General features: G+C 44.1%; 1 protein-coding gene across 4 annotated transcripts in view; it reads right to left on the reverse strand.

The window, feature by feature from the left end:
- Window positions 1-14,208, reverse strand: part of LOC144791749 (disintegrin and metalloproteinase domain-containing protein 28-like) — a 3,662,699-nt gene that overhangs the window by 2,770,790 nt on the left and 877,701 nt on the right. For 3 of the 4 annotated variants that reach the window (XM_078666519.1, XM_078666518.1, XM_078666521.1), the window contains one exon: window positions 8,954-9,030. In XM_078666519.1, the coding sequence (XP_078522645.1) occupies window positions 8,954-9,030 (77 nt within the window). The remainder of the gene's footprint in view (window positions 1-8,953; window positions 9,031-14,208) is intronic. The other variant, XM_078666520.1, reaches the window with a different exon arrangement.

Genomic DNA, 14,208 nt, shown 5'->3' on the forward strand with positions numbered 1-14,208 from the left:
CGAGACGATATGAGAGTTCATGAGGAGGCAGATCACTAAACGTGTGCTCTACTGTAGCATTAGCAGACTTATTTACATGAGAAACTGGAAAATACAAATAAAATGCATAACCTGTGCAGGTAATCATAAGGCTGAAAAACAATATGAAACTTAGAAAAACGATACATCGGATTGAGTTTTGACTAACTCTCTCACTATGGGGGTCTATTTTATACATGTCAGAAACCGGTCTAACCGTTTCACCTAGGGGAGGACTTAGACAATCAAACTGGCTGACTTATTTTACTAGACCTTAATTTGAGCTTATATTCCTGTTGCGGAGTTTTCTCTAACGGGGAGGGTTCAATATCATTGTCTTTTGCGGGACAGTCCTTAAGAATAGTACTTTGGCAGTCCTTAAGATCCTCGGAAATGTTCTTTGAAACAGGCTTCAATCCAAAAAATCTTTTCACATGTGACAGGTGGACCCAGCCCTTCCTGCCTTCCAGCTTGACGGCAGTACGGGTGGCCAGGAGGACCTGTCGGGGTTCCTTCCAGCGGGGCTCCAGCGGACTTGAACGATCAAAGTTCCGGACAAGAACCATGCATCCGGGAACGATGTCATGCGGTGCCACCTCGGTATTGTCTGGAAATGCGGCAGCAACCTGTGAACGACAAGAGTTGAGGGCAGACATCAAGGAAGCTAGGTAATCTGTCAGCATATTACTTGAAACATCGGTAATACTTCGAGGTCTAGGTGTACCCCACATGTTAGGGGGGCGGCCGAATACGACTTCATACGGGGACAGACCTGATCTGGAGTGTGCGACCATGCGCATATAAAATAAAGCGACTGGCAGAGCTACTAGCCAGTCCACACCTTTCTCTTTACAAATCTTGGCAATACGGATTTTCAGGGTCTGATTATGTCTCTCTACTAGACCGGCTGCTTCTGGATGGCGTACACAATGGAACTTCCACTGGTACCCTAACAAAAGGGAAACATGTTTCATCAACTCGGATGAGAATGGCTGGCCGTTATCAGAATATACGACTCTAGGGAGTCCATAACGGGGGAAGAACTCACGAACCAACTGCTTGGCAGTGGTCGCGGCTGTGTAATCTGGGACTGGATATGCCTCTGTCCACCTGGACAAAGCGCATACAACTACAAGGACATACTTGAAACCTCGACATCGCTCCATCTGAATATAATCCATCTGGAGGACTTCAAAAGGGTGGTCAGGGGGCTGGAATCCACATTGTTCCACCGGGACACTTTTACCTGGATTAAACTGACAACATATCATACAGGTACGGACTTTCTGTTTGGCTGCAGCTCGTAAATGCTTGTTGAACCAAATGTTCTGGATACTGTCTAACATAGCTTTTTCTCCTAAATGTGCTGGACTATGTGCGGTATTGATAATGACTTGAACCATAGAGTCGGGGAGAAACCATGTGGCTCTTCCCTTCGTTACCCATCCCTGATCTGTCTGGACCCCTCCTTGTTCGGACCATTTCTTGATTTCATCAGGAGTAGCATGTAACTGGATATCTATGACATCTTGAGTAGGGTCCTTAACTGTCATGCATGTAGTCGGATCTGGAGTATGTGTCTGTGTCGGATTAACTGGAATGTCTGGAGTCTGTGCTGTAAGCTTGGCTGTGCGATCTGCTAGATCATTACCTTGAGAAATAATGTCAGTAACTTTCGTATGTGCTTTGCACTTCATGATAGCAATAGATGTCGGTAAGTGTATGGCATCTAACAGAGCTTGAATAAGGAGACCATGCTGAATCTTGGTTCCATGAGAAGTCATGAAACCTCTCTCCTGCCAGAGCACTCCAAAGTCGTGTACAACTCCAAATGCGTAGCGTGAATCTGTGTAAACATTAACTTTCAGGTTCTTAGCGTGTATGCAGGCTTGTGTCAGAGCAACTAGCTCTGCTGCTTGAGCAGACAGGGTGTCAATACGGTGTGTTTCTATAACGTCAGTGTCAGTAGTCACTGCATACGCGGCTACTAGTTCTCCTGTACTTGTTCTCATACATGAACCATCCACATAAAGTGTCAGGTCGGGATCTGGTAATGGAATATCTGTCAGATCTTGTCTTGGCTTAGTCATAATATTAACTACTTCCACACAGTCGTGTGTGGCAGGATTCGAATTAACTGATGGTAACAGTGTAGCAGGATTTAGAACGTTGCAGCGTCTGATTTCTACGTGTGGCTGGAACAGTGTCAATTCATAACCTGTTAAACGTGCAATTGTCAAGTGCTGAGTCTGTGTTCGGTTTAAAAGAACTTCCACGGAGTGTGGAACTTGTACTGTCAAGGAATGTCCTAATACTATGGAATCACTTTGTCTGATAGCTAGAGCTGTGGCTGCAACTGACTTGAGGCACGCAGGCAAAGCCTGGGCTACAGGATCTAATGTGCTCGAAAAATAAGCACAAGGCTTGTATTGTCCTGCTTGATCTTGTGTGAGAACAGATAATGCTGTACCTTCGCGTTCTGTGACGAAAAGTGTAAAAGGCTTACTGTAGTTCGGTGTAGCTAGAACAGGAGCTTGGCATAAAGCTTTCTTTAACTCATTGAAACTAAGTGTATGTTCAGATGTCCAAGGGAGGACAGTCGATACGGCTGCCTCCTGTGTCGTTAACTGTATCAGTGGCTTAGCTAGAAATGCATACTGAGGAATCCATTGCCTACAGTAAGAAGTAAGGCCGATAAAAGCACGTACCTCCTTCTGGGTCTTGGGCTGAGGAAGACTCGCTATTAACTGGATACGGTCGGGTGTCAACTGCCTACCCCACTTGGACAGTAAGTGGCCCAAGTAGATCACTTGCTGGACACAGAATTGAAGCTTCGAAGGGGACACCTTGTGCCCCATCTCTGCTAAGAAGTACAAGACTGTAAGAGATGCTCGCTCGCAAGCACGTTCAGAACGGGCTGTGATCAGTAGATCATCGACATACTGGAGCAGGGCAGTGTCAGTTGGCATGTGAATGTTGTCTAGTTGTCTCTTAAGTGCTTGACTGTAAATACTAGGACTTTCTGTGAAACCTTGAGGAGCTCGTGTGAACATATAGCTCCTTCCATTTAAACAAAATCCGAAAAGAAACTGGCTGTCTGGATGAATGGGGACACTGAAAAACGCGTTCTTGAGGTCTATGACTGTAAAAAATGAGGCTTCGGAATCAATGGCTGTCAATAGGGAAGAAATATCTGGGACAACTGGGTACTGGGGAATAATACATTTGTTGAGTTCTCGAAGATCAATCACTAATCGATATACTGGGGGTGCATTTGGATCAGTACGTTTCATGACTGGAATGATCGGAGAATTACATACATTGGAGTCAGTTTCTACAACTACTCCTTGAGCGATGAGCTCGTCAATAATTTTAGATAAGGCTGCTACAGCCTCAGGTGGCAGTCTGTACTGTCTGATTCGTGGTAACACTACACCTGGCTTGAGAGTCACACGATGGGGTGTGATTTGCATATAACCTACATCAGTTGGACCTTGCGCCCATAGATGCTGCGGAACATTAGACAATCTCGGATCAAAATCTCGTAATACATAGTGACCCTTGAAGTCACGTAGAAACAGGCGTATTCCCTCTGGGGAGCAGCAAATAACTGCACCTAATTCTTTCAGTGTTTTAATGCCTAACAGATTTTCTGGACACGACTTTGTAAGTAACAGATCAGTAGTGCGGGACAATGGACCTACTTCTAGAGTAACTGGCTTAGATATCTCGTTTACAATAGGCTTTCCTGAAAATCCAAGGGAAACATTTCTAGAGCCTGAGAGCGGAGCCCCTGGAACTTCGGCGTGACTAATGGTGGTCCTACTTGCCCCTGTATCAATCAGAAACTTTCTGTCTTTCCCTAGTACTTGACTATGAACATAGGGACCTTCTTGATCTACAGGAATCTCGATGAGAGGCAAGCCTACCTCCCTCTCTAGGCTGTTTCATGAATATGGCTGATACTCTGGATACTCAGATTGTGCATACTGGTACATCTGCTGTGTAACATGCTGTGTTGCAGCAATAGGCTGCGGTGCTGGAACTGTCTGTTGTGCATTCTGTGACTGAGAAGTCTGTGAAACTTGTTCTTGTCTAGGCGGACGTGGTCTTTCTTTAGTCTTACCAGTAGCTATATTGTGTTTCAGAACTGCACACTCGTTTATGAAATGACCTGGCTGTTTACAATAATTGCATGTCCCTTTAACGGGAGCTGCAGGATGACTGGCTTGATTCGGACCCCTCTTCTGACTGTCTTGAGGAACAGATTGTGCAACTAGTACTTTCATTTTCGTGTCTTTCATACGTTTTCTCTCGTGATCTTGCTCTTCTCTGATTCTATTCTGGTGATACTGAAGCATCTGTAACATTTGGGACGGGGTATTAGCTTGCCAGGTACTTTCGACTTTCAAAACTCGATTCTTAACTTGTGGACTTGAATTCTCGACTAATTTAGTAACAAAAAGATGAGGGTATGACTCGCTACTTGTCTTGAGGCCACTGTTTATAATAAAACATTTTTCAAATCTAGAATAAAAATCACTAGTGTCTTCGTCTTGTTTCTGTTTACAGGCTGAGATTGCATCCCAGTCTTCCTTTTTAGTTGCTAATAATCTGGGCAAAACTTGTATTAACAGTTCTGGTAATTCTTTACATTTCTCTCCAAGACCGGTACCTGGTACTCGTATCTTATCTTCAGCTTCTAGAACTGCCCAATCGATCTTTTTCTCTCCCACCTCCCAATCTTTTTCCTTGAGTTTCTCGTATACCCCTGCGGGCAATAAGACTTTTAGCATTTTAATTATATCTGGATACGTGTATTCTCCCATACGGAGCATGTCCTTTAATTCTCGGTGGAACCCTGCTGGATCTTTGTCATGACAGGGAATTAATTTCTTCATCTCTAAGAGTTCCATCTTGGTAATCGGAGTGTAAACAAACACTCGTTGCATTTCACCATCTGTTGTCCTGACTGGGTGTACTTCTCGTAACGGATTCTGTCTATCTATGTAAAAGGGTTTACTTTCTGGGGGTGAGACATGAACAAAATGCGGGTTCAGGAACGTTCTATATTTGTGGCGCTGTTCTAGAATGACACTAATTAAATCGGTACCTAAACCTTTCCATCTATACTGGAGTAACTCGTTCAGGACATCGTGTAACGGACCTGGATCAGAATGTTGACCCTCATACAATGTAATGAGGTGTTGGATCATATACATACCCACCAGTCGTTGCTCGGCTGGGGGCAATTTCAGAAACATTTGTGCCACTATTTCGTCTGGAAAAGTGGTAGAATCAGTAATCCATCGGACTGCTGATCGGACTAGTTCTTGTTCATGCATAGTACTTAACTCACTGTAACCGATTCGTGACTTCAAAATGTGATCGGTAGCTTGAAATACTTGTTCTAGTGAACCTTGTTCTGGTGCTGGATGAGGAACAGTTTTCTTGTAGTCTAGACGTGAATGTCGGTCTGGAAATATAGATTTTCCTACATACGCTATTCTGACGGGATCCTCGTCCTCTACCTCTTCAGTAGAAGAGTCATTCTCTTTCTCGCTTACTTGTGCTGCTTTACGTTGTTCATGTAACTTTATTATTTCTTTACGAATTCTCTTGTACATACTCTCTATACTACTGATAGTCTTGTGCTTACCCTCGGCTATATTATCACTCCACCTTGTCAGGATTCTCATTTCGGCCGGATCTTTGGTCGGATAATCTTGTTCCCTTATTAAACAATTAATCAGAAACTTTAATATCATGAGCTGGATCTCAGCTTTCCTTTGAGACATGGCTTCACCAATACTTTCTGGATCATCCCCTGTACGGATGAAACGATATATTCTGTCTAGATCTCCTTTCATATCTAGTAGGGTGTCTAAATACCCGGTCACCCGTCTTACACGGATGGAATATATTACTGTACTATCATCACCTGCAACCGGATCATAGCGGCATTCAGTAAGAGCTCGTCGGATATCTGCAACGGACTTAAATTTGGGCGTACGTTGTAACGCACATTCATGTAACTCGGCCAACGTTCTACGTTGGTGTGGTGGCGGGGTACCTGGAGGACCTCCTCCTGCGGCCCCTATGCTGGAATCGTCGACTGATACTCTTCGTGCTGGCAGAGTGGGAAGTTGTAATGTGGGCTGAACCGGGGGTACCGTAGCGGGTACTGCAAAGGGTGCCCCGGTGTCTGGGGGAGCAGGAATTGCCTGATTTACGGGGACTGGCGGAACAGGATTTGCATATTCCGGGACTATGTCGTCCAAATAGGACGAGATGAAAATATCAGCTGCGGTCGGTTTGTGACGTAGCTTAGTCGGAACTAATGGTGGCGGAAAATTACTGGATGCCTCCGGGGTCGCTTTTGGCAAGCCCTCGGCAAGAAGAGGATACATACCCTTAATGAGGGCATGCCTCTGTCTATCTGACTGTTCAGTTTTGACTCGTTCACCTATCTCGATTAGTTCCCTTTCTTGGGCTCGTTCTAAGGATTCTCTACTTAATTCTGACCTTCTGATTTCTTTTTCGGTTCTTTTATGAGATTCTTTGCGCCATAACTCGATGGCATCTTTCTGTGACTGTCTGGCTTTCTTTTTCCATAATGCTTCTTCTACTCGCATGATGCACTCGGCATCCCATGTACCCGATACGGGCCATCTATACTTTTCTTCTAACTGTTTGGTATACTCTACCCATAAATCTAGATATAATATGGCACTTATGCCATGCTTCTGATACATAAAATGACCTGGACTGTCCCTAGGCGGGACAGGAACTGCTTCTTCTAACAGACCTTTTCTAGTTCTTAACTGACGTAGTCTGGAAAATAACGGCATGACTGAACTGTTAATCTAGACACAATACAATACACAATGAACACGATAATTACTCCACTTTCGTACCACGACATTAAAATACATGAAGAATACTTAAAATAACAGTTCGAACAGAATACTACCTGGAATACTGGAAACAGAATACATGAATTTCCTCGAGAACAGGACTGACTAGAACAGAAACTAGATGCACTGCTAAAACAGTACGAAACTTACCGGTCTCATAAAGAGACACGTCAGGACCCGCATCCACCGAAGTGGGCACTTCGTTTTGGGATCTGTGTACCACCAAACCCCACGGACCAGAGACAATTAGATTGACCCTGTCTAGATACTACCCCAGCAACGGTACTCACCGGGCAGCAAGAACGGAAGGCCTTGGACTGGACTGGACTGCTTCGACGCCGGACGGACGAACTTCGGACTCCAGTTACGGGTGGGCCTCCGGATACCTCGGACCTTGGACTCTCGGCTTGGGCTCTGGTCGGGACTCGCCGCGTTCCTCCACCGCCTCGTCTGGATGCTGGACCGCCACCTCCGTCTCCTCCGTGGGCCTGAGGGATACTTGAAGCAGAAATATCTGCACGTGCACGGTATGGTTCCGTCACGGCTGCAGAGGGTCAGGGGGCCGGCGTGGCTTCACCGGCGCGTGGGGAAAGGGCAAGTCCCTATTCGGGCGCCATTATGTGGTATATAAATAAATAATACCGGATCTAGGTTTTACTGGACATAGTAATAACAGATAGCTCAATAAATAAGAGTCAAGATTCGAGGTAGTAGGAGTTTGCAGGTTTAATACAGCATAAAGGACAGGAACAGGACAACCTGCACAGGAATGGGATGGCAGCGCTGCCGGGGGCAGGATCAGGATCGGCGTAACATTTTAATAACAGTACACAAGCATATATATTAAAATAGTTTCATTACAATGAATACAGTAGGCGGAGCAGTGGGTGTGGTCAATAGCAGTCGCGAAAGATAAGGGTGAAAGTAGGTGTAACAAGAGGCGTGTACATAGACATGTGATGTAAACGTAACAGAATATGTCATGAATGGGGCGGAAACATGGAGGGGGCTACCTAAGGAGCCGGGACCTCTAACCTAATGGTGCGTGCAAACTGACAATGACGTGTTACTAGGAGAAGCTGGGGGCTATGAACTCTGTGCTAGGAGTATAGACTGAAGTCTGGAGAGTCAGGGCGACATGTACCTAAACCCTATCTAGTATCTGATATTTAGAGGACATGTTGATATAAACTAAGAGTCAGGAGGGGAGAGGCTAACGGACTCTAAGACTGGAGCATGCATTATTCTACATGTAGTGCGTGATGAAGAATATGAAATGACCATTAAATGCAGTATTTCTCTTACATGGAGACGTAAAGGCTAGACAATGACGGAAACTATTGATGCGATTCAGTAGCTTAGGAATGCAGAGAAGGAGGGCTGGACTGATAACTAGAATCATAACATACTCTTGGCAGACTAACAGGCAGAGCCAGGCTGAGCCGGGCACTGTGAGGCAGGAAGTAAGTGAAGGGTCGAGGATACAGGTGGGGGCTGTATCGCTCCTCAGCGAGGGTTCAGGAGACAGGAGCTGAATCTGGTGTCCGGGCCTTTTTGAGGCCTAGAAACGGGGACTTTTCAATGAAATAACGTGTACACTGAGAAACGTGGCAACGTAACTTTACATAGGCCTGATATTCATAGCTTTCACGAGAACTGGAAACTGGCATACTAGAGATGGACACAACTATAATTGCGTCTTTAATCAAACATGGGGAATACATATGCATATTAATCATGCACACATAACATAAGATGGAGGACACGTAGGGACACAGAACATGGCAAAATTTACTTTTCCACAACCCTGTGAGAGTCAAGCGCTACAATGCGGTGTTTGTTTTCCACTGAAGGATAAATGAAGACCCAATACTTGTGTAGGCTACACAACTAATAACTTATTTACAGTCATGATATGCAGCACTGTACAGGAAAACCCCTAAAAAAGTAATAACAATCGCTTACGTCTATTAGTCACAGGTCGTAAGTTGCAGGCAGCACAGAGTCTAACATCTTACCTTACACCATTGCAAAGGCTAATGCTGGCTTCGGAGTCGCTATCATTCCTTATATAGCCATGATAATAACAGTGGTCCTACGAAAAAATAAATATTTAATTTATTATATTCACTGATATAGGAATCCTATGATTTCAAACACAAATGATGCGCAAAAGAACATATAATATAAGTAAACACAAGGGAAACCCAAGAAGCAATAGGGATCAAGGGTACATGATTACTCCAATTGGATGTATAACAACCTTTGTATTAAAAAAAATAAAAATAAATTATAGAAGATCAAACTCGATGAGGTATGCCTCAACAAGTGTTAAAACCATGGAGAAAACAGGCGCATTAAGTGACCATCAAAAATGTACACAATAGGGGTCACTTATTCGTAAAACAGAAAAGCGCTGCACCCAAAAACCAAATATATACATTTATAGGGTCAAAGTGTTTTGCGATTGATGACGTTTTGATCATCCATAATCAATACAGGATCATCATCAGGACAACAGAAATCTCTTCCGGATTGCATGAGTTATATCATACAAAAAAATCACATAGTTAACACTTACCAAAGCATCTTTTGGGCATTATGTTTACAGACCTCAGTCGGGAAATATAGTGAGAATTGCCTGATTCAACATTCTATGATACTCCAAGGAGAAATTAATGTACAGTAGATGCAGAGGGAAGAGACTCAAGGCCCTCCTGATCAGGCAGACAAACGGAAAGTGCCGCCTCAAATATTTCCTCGCCACGGAATGCTAGCATCTACACAAACTGTTGTGGGATCCCCTTTCCCCTCAACTAGTAACAGAACTGTGTCACAGGCGACTGGTTATAGGCTGCTAAATGCAGGGTCTCTGAACCAGAGCCATCGGTATGTGCTCAGTTGGCCAGATCTGAGAGTCCACTGATTTAGTCTTGAGACGCCGCCAAATAGAAGCAAGATAGATTAACAAGCTTAGAGCAGTAGAAATTGTGCTGAATGTAGAAAATGAGATGCATTACTTTCTGTAGGTCTGCTTCGGTTATAGATCGTATAGATCGTATTGGTACTGACCAGTTAATACTAATGTAATAATCTGTCTGCTTGGCTGTCTGTCAGTGTGATTGTATTCTGCAGACATTTCTAGTCCTGTTTAGGTTAGCAGAAGACAAGAGAAAATAGAGAAAGAGGACATTACAAGAGATGTTATTTGTGCATAATGGTTTTAATGGCTGAAAAAAAATGTTGGGGTAATCCTCTACTTATTTTCCTTGTCTGCATTTAACAGATGTAAGGTAATGTCCCCAGTTTTTAATGATAAATGAGTAAGGAAACACGGCGCAATCGGGTAGGGTCTTTCTATTTGGATGACATGCTAACCAGTCAGGATGCATTTTTGCCGTTTTCCTGTCTCGTCAGGTTTGAACAGGTGATAGGCCGGATAATCAGCTATCAATATGTAACTTTCAGTTCCGCTCATCTCTCTAGGATCTTAGACTTTGGTAGTGTGTAATAGATTATAATTAAAAGTCACACCAATGTGAGCAAAAGTCACCAGGTTTTGAAGGGGAACAGGTACAGAAAATGCCAGTTTTAACTTGTAAATTCTTTGTCATTGGATTATATACCAACCAATCAGGGTTGGCCTCTAGTGGTGTAGTGTAGTTCCTATATTCCTAATAGGCTCTGCGCATTGGAATAATATATCCTATAGATGTGACATAGGACTTAGGTCGAATAGGTCTCTATCGAATATATTAGACTTAATTGTGAGTGCCAGCTAGCTCAGAGGTCACTAGAAACGTTCTCGAATAAACAAGAAGGGATTAGTTTCTGACAACCGCATAAACATGACAACTTTGTTTCCCCAAGATAAAACTTATCTTCAGAGTCGTGGAAACAATAGATAGATATTTCACTCAGTCATTCGTACATGCTTTGTTTCACCAGAGGTGCAGAGAAATAGAGAGATGGGCGTTTTCAATAAAAGTATTTATTGAACAGTCTTCTTTCTCATGCAAAAGAAATGGACTGCTACAATCGTAATAATGGCTGTCAAGTATAATGCATACAGCAAGAAGAGTATTATAAAATAATACTGTAAAAGCATGGTATGGTTTCTAAGCCATAAAATACAAACATAATTAAATAAAGACTAAAAGTACTCAGCTGGTGCTTCTAAAATACGCCTACCCCGATGTACCTAACCTAAGTCTAGTACAAGGTGAGGAGCAAGTGTGGTGTAGCATAAGTTTAGTATTCTTTTGCCAAGAATCTATCCAAGATTTCTCTTTAGGGTCTAATCAGTTCCGTACCTTGGTTTAGAAGAAGGAGGTCTGGTATCTCTTTGTCTCCGGACTCGATTTCCCAACACCCCGCGAGGGGAGCTTGGAAACACTGGAGCTGGATTTCTCTGCAAGAGAAAAAACAGCGTCTCTCTCAGTGCATAAGCTGGAGGGTAGGCTTCTTTCGGCACTTGCTGTAGCGAGATACGACGGGCAAGTAGATAGTCAAACTGCTCCAAACCACTGTGTGTTTGCTAGGGTAAATGTGGGCATATTTATACCTTGAAGGTGCCGAGTCTGACGTAAAGGTGGACATAATAAGGTCATCAAAGAGTCGCAGTTCATTGAAAACTCTATGAGTTCTTGGACAAATCAATATTCAAGCAAGAGGAAGTCCCTAACTGCTGAAGCCGAGTTTTCCAAGAAATCATTGTGGCTTTTCGGAACTAGTGGAAGTATCCATGCCTGTATTTGGACTGCATGGGCTATGTCTAAATATAGTTATGATTTCTATGCCTATATAAGGACAAGGTGATTTATACCTATATAAGGGCATGAATCGGGAAAATTACACTAGGGTCCTAAAATGCTATACAACACCCACTCCACTTTATTATGTTCGACATTACTAAATTCAAGCACTAAAACATATCTAAAGCATGTGTTTACAATCCCACCCAAAAATACATAAAAATGCATTTGAAATGGTTGTACATGAAAAATGAGCATTCGTACTGTACGCATTTGTAAGCATCGATTTCATTTTAAGCATATACTATTATATTGGCAATGCTAACTAAATGAATCATGAAAATTAAATTTATGAAATATGTGAGAAAGTGGCTCTGTATATACTGGACTAGAATGAAGTACAGTATGTATAGAGTCCACCAAACCCAGAGGTATAACAGAGGTTAAAGTCAGAACTGACCTTACTCTCCAAAGTGGTAGCTTGGTCGAGCAGTAAGGCAGTACCAGAGGACAGTGTAAAGCATTTGTTGTACACACTCAGTGAGCAAATGGTTTCACACACTCAAGAACTGAACTCCAGGCCACTTGATGTTATATCCTCAGATATAGTTGTTTTATTTTTAGAACCAACAGTTATAAAAATATACTTTTCAAGTTATGAGTACTATCATGTAAATACTTTGCAAAGGAGCAATAAAGTTTGTGCACACAATAATTACAGTATAGATAGTAAGCAACACAGTTCTGAAACACACTCTAGCATTGAGCTCAATGGGTTTTTCACAGATAAGTACAGTTGATTACTTTATGGATTACTTTGGTAGCTCCAGGACTAGATCTTAGATTCAGTCCTGGGGCCTAAGCTGAAACCCGATTAGCAAAAACGTTTTAGTTACTGTGATAAATTTTCAGGAATATAAAGCTGTTTTAAAAGTTCACACTTAGAAACTTTTCAATGTAAATCTGACAATGTTATTCAATGGGAAGAAATTCAGGTTCCAGGTAAAGTATGATAGCGTTACTTTTGTAACCCAGCACTGGTCTCCTAGGGCCAGCACTGGGGGCTTAACTCAAAACAGGTAGGTAATTGCGTTTCAGTATTTCGTACGATTTTTAACGAATATTTACAGTTTTCAAAAGTAGACAGAAGAAATTTCATAGAAAAGCAGACAATGGGTTCCTATGGAGAAAATACAGATTACTAGCAAACCCGCGAGGGATTACTTTTAAGGTTCAGTACTGGGCTGAAAGGTACAGTGCTGGCTTCTCCCCTGATCACAGGTGAGCTGATTTTATAGGAATATTTTCAGTTTTCAAAACTTCACACAATTTTCGAGTCAAAATGGGTCAATGTTATCCAATGGCAGGTAAGTGAGTTACCGGTTTCCGGGTGAGTACTTGGTTGGTGAAGTTAAGGTTCTGGGTATAGACTCAGGGGTCCCCCAGGGTTAGGTGAGTACAGTTAGTTCAGTCCCAGCGGCACAGGGGCGGCCGGGTGCAGAGGTAGGTAGGCCCAATGATATCCAATGAGGGAGAGGGGGCCTTCGGTTGGTGGCTCCTGGTCATTGCTCAGGGCAAGGGGGAAGTAGGATAGGGCAAAGGGGTCACAGCCAGCGGCACTCGGACGGCTGGGTACAGGGTGCCTTTGAGCCGTCGGGCGCTCAATGTTATCCAATGAGGATCTTGAAGAGGGAACAAAGGATGCAGGCTCGGGGACGGAGACTCTCCAGGGGCGACCAGCACTTAGAGAGGTAAGTTGGGATGCTGGAGCACAGGTAGGTACCCCACAGGGAGGCACAGGGGGCTGCGGGGCGAAGGGTGCAGGGGTTTATTTGGGGGCCGGAAAAGGTTACCCTCAGCTGGTCGTGGTTGGGGTGGCCCCTGGTTCTGAGTCTGCAGGAATCGGCTGGTTCGTCGAGGAGGGTCTTTGGGCACTGGACTTAAGGTCCCAGTCACCGGGGGGACGTCCTCGTGGTCTTGGTTCGGGTTGGCCCGGCCCGGGCTAAGCTGGTGCAGAGTGGTCTTGTCCGTAGCTTCCTGGTGAGCACGAGGTGGGTTGTTGCAGCAGAGCCTCTGCTGATGAGAGTCCCAATCTTCGAGAGGGCGAAGGCAGGCAGGTCCTCTGGGTGTACCAAGATTGCTGTCCGCGAAGGTCGCCGGGATTAGACCGGAGCAGGTTCCAGGATCAACAGGCCGGTAGGGCTGGGGCCAAGTCAGTTGTGGTTGTCCTGTTGTTAGCAGCTGCGTGGCGGGTCTTCTTATTCTTGTTCTTCTTGATTCTTTTTGATATCGGAATCTGAGGAAGGAAGGTTCAGGGAGCCCCTAAATACTAAATTTAGGGGCGTTACAGGTAGGGCAAGGACAGGGACCAATGGGTCCCTGTCCTGGGGTGAGTACATCCGCTAGCCTGCTCCTCTCCTGTGGGAGGGGGGCAGGAGCCTAGCTAGGATTGGACCGGGCTCCCGATCTACAAGATACCTGGGGCCCGGGGTCGTGCATCACCTCGCCTCCCCTACCTG

The sequence above is a fragment of the Lissotriton helveticus genome, chromosome 11, assembly GCF_964261635.1.
Source record: "Lissotriton helveticus chromosome 11, aLisHel1.1, whole genome shotgun sequence".
Lineage (NCBI taxonomy): Eukaryota > Metazoa > Chordata > Amphibia > Caudata > Salamandridae > Lissotriton > Lissotriton helveticus.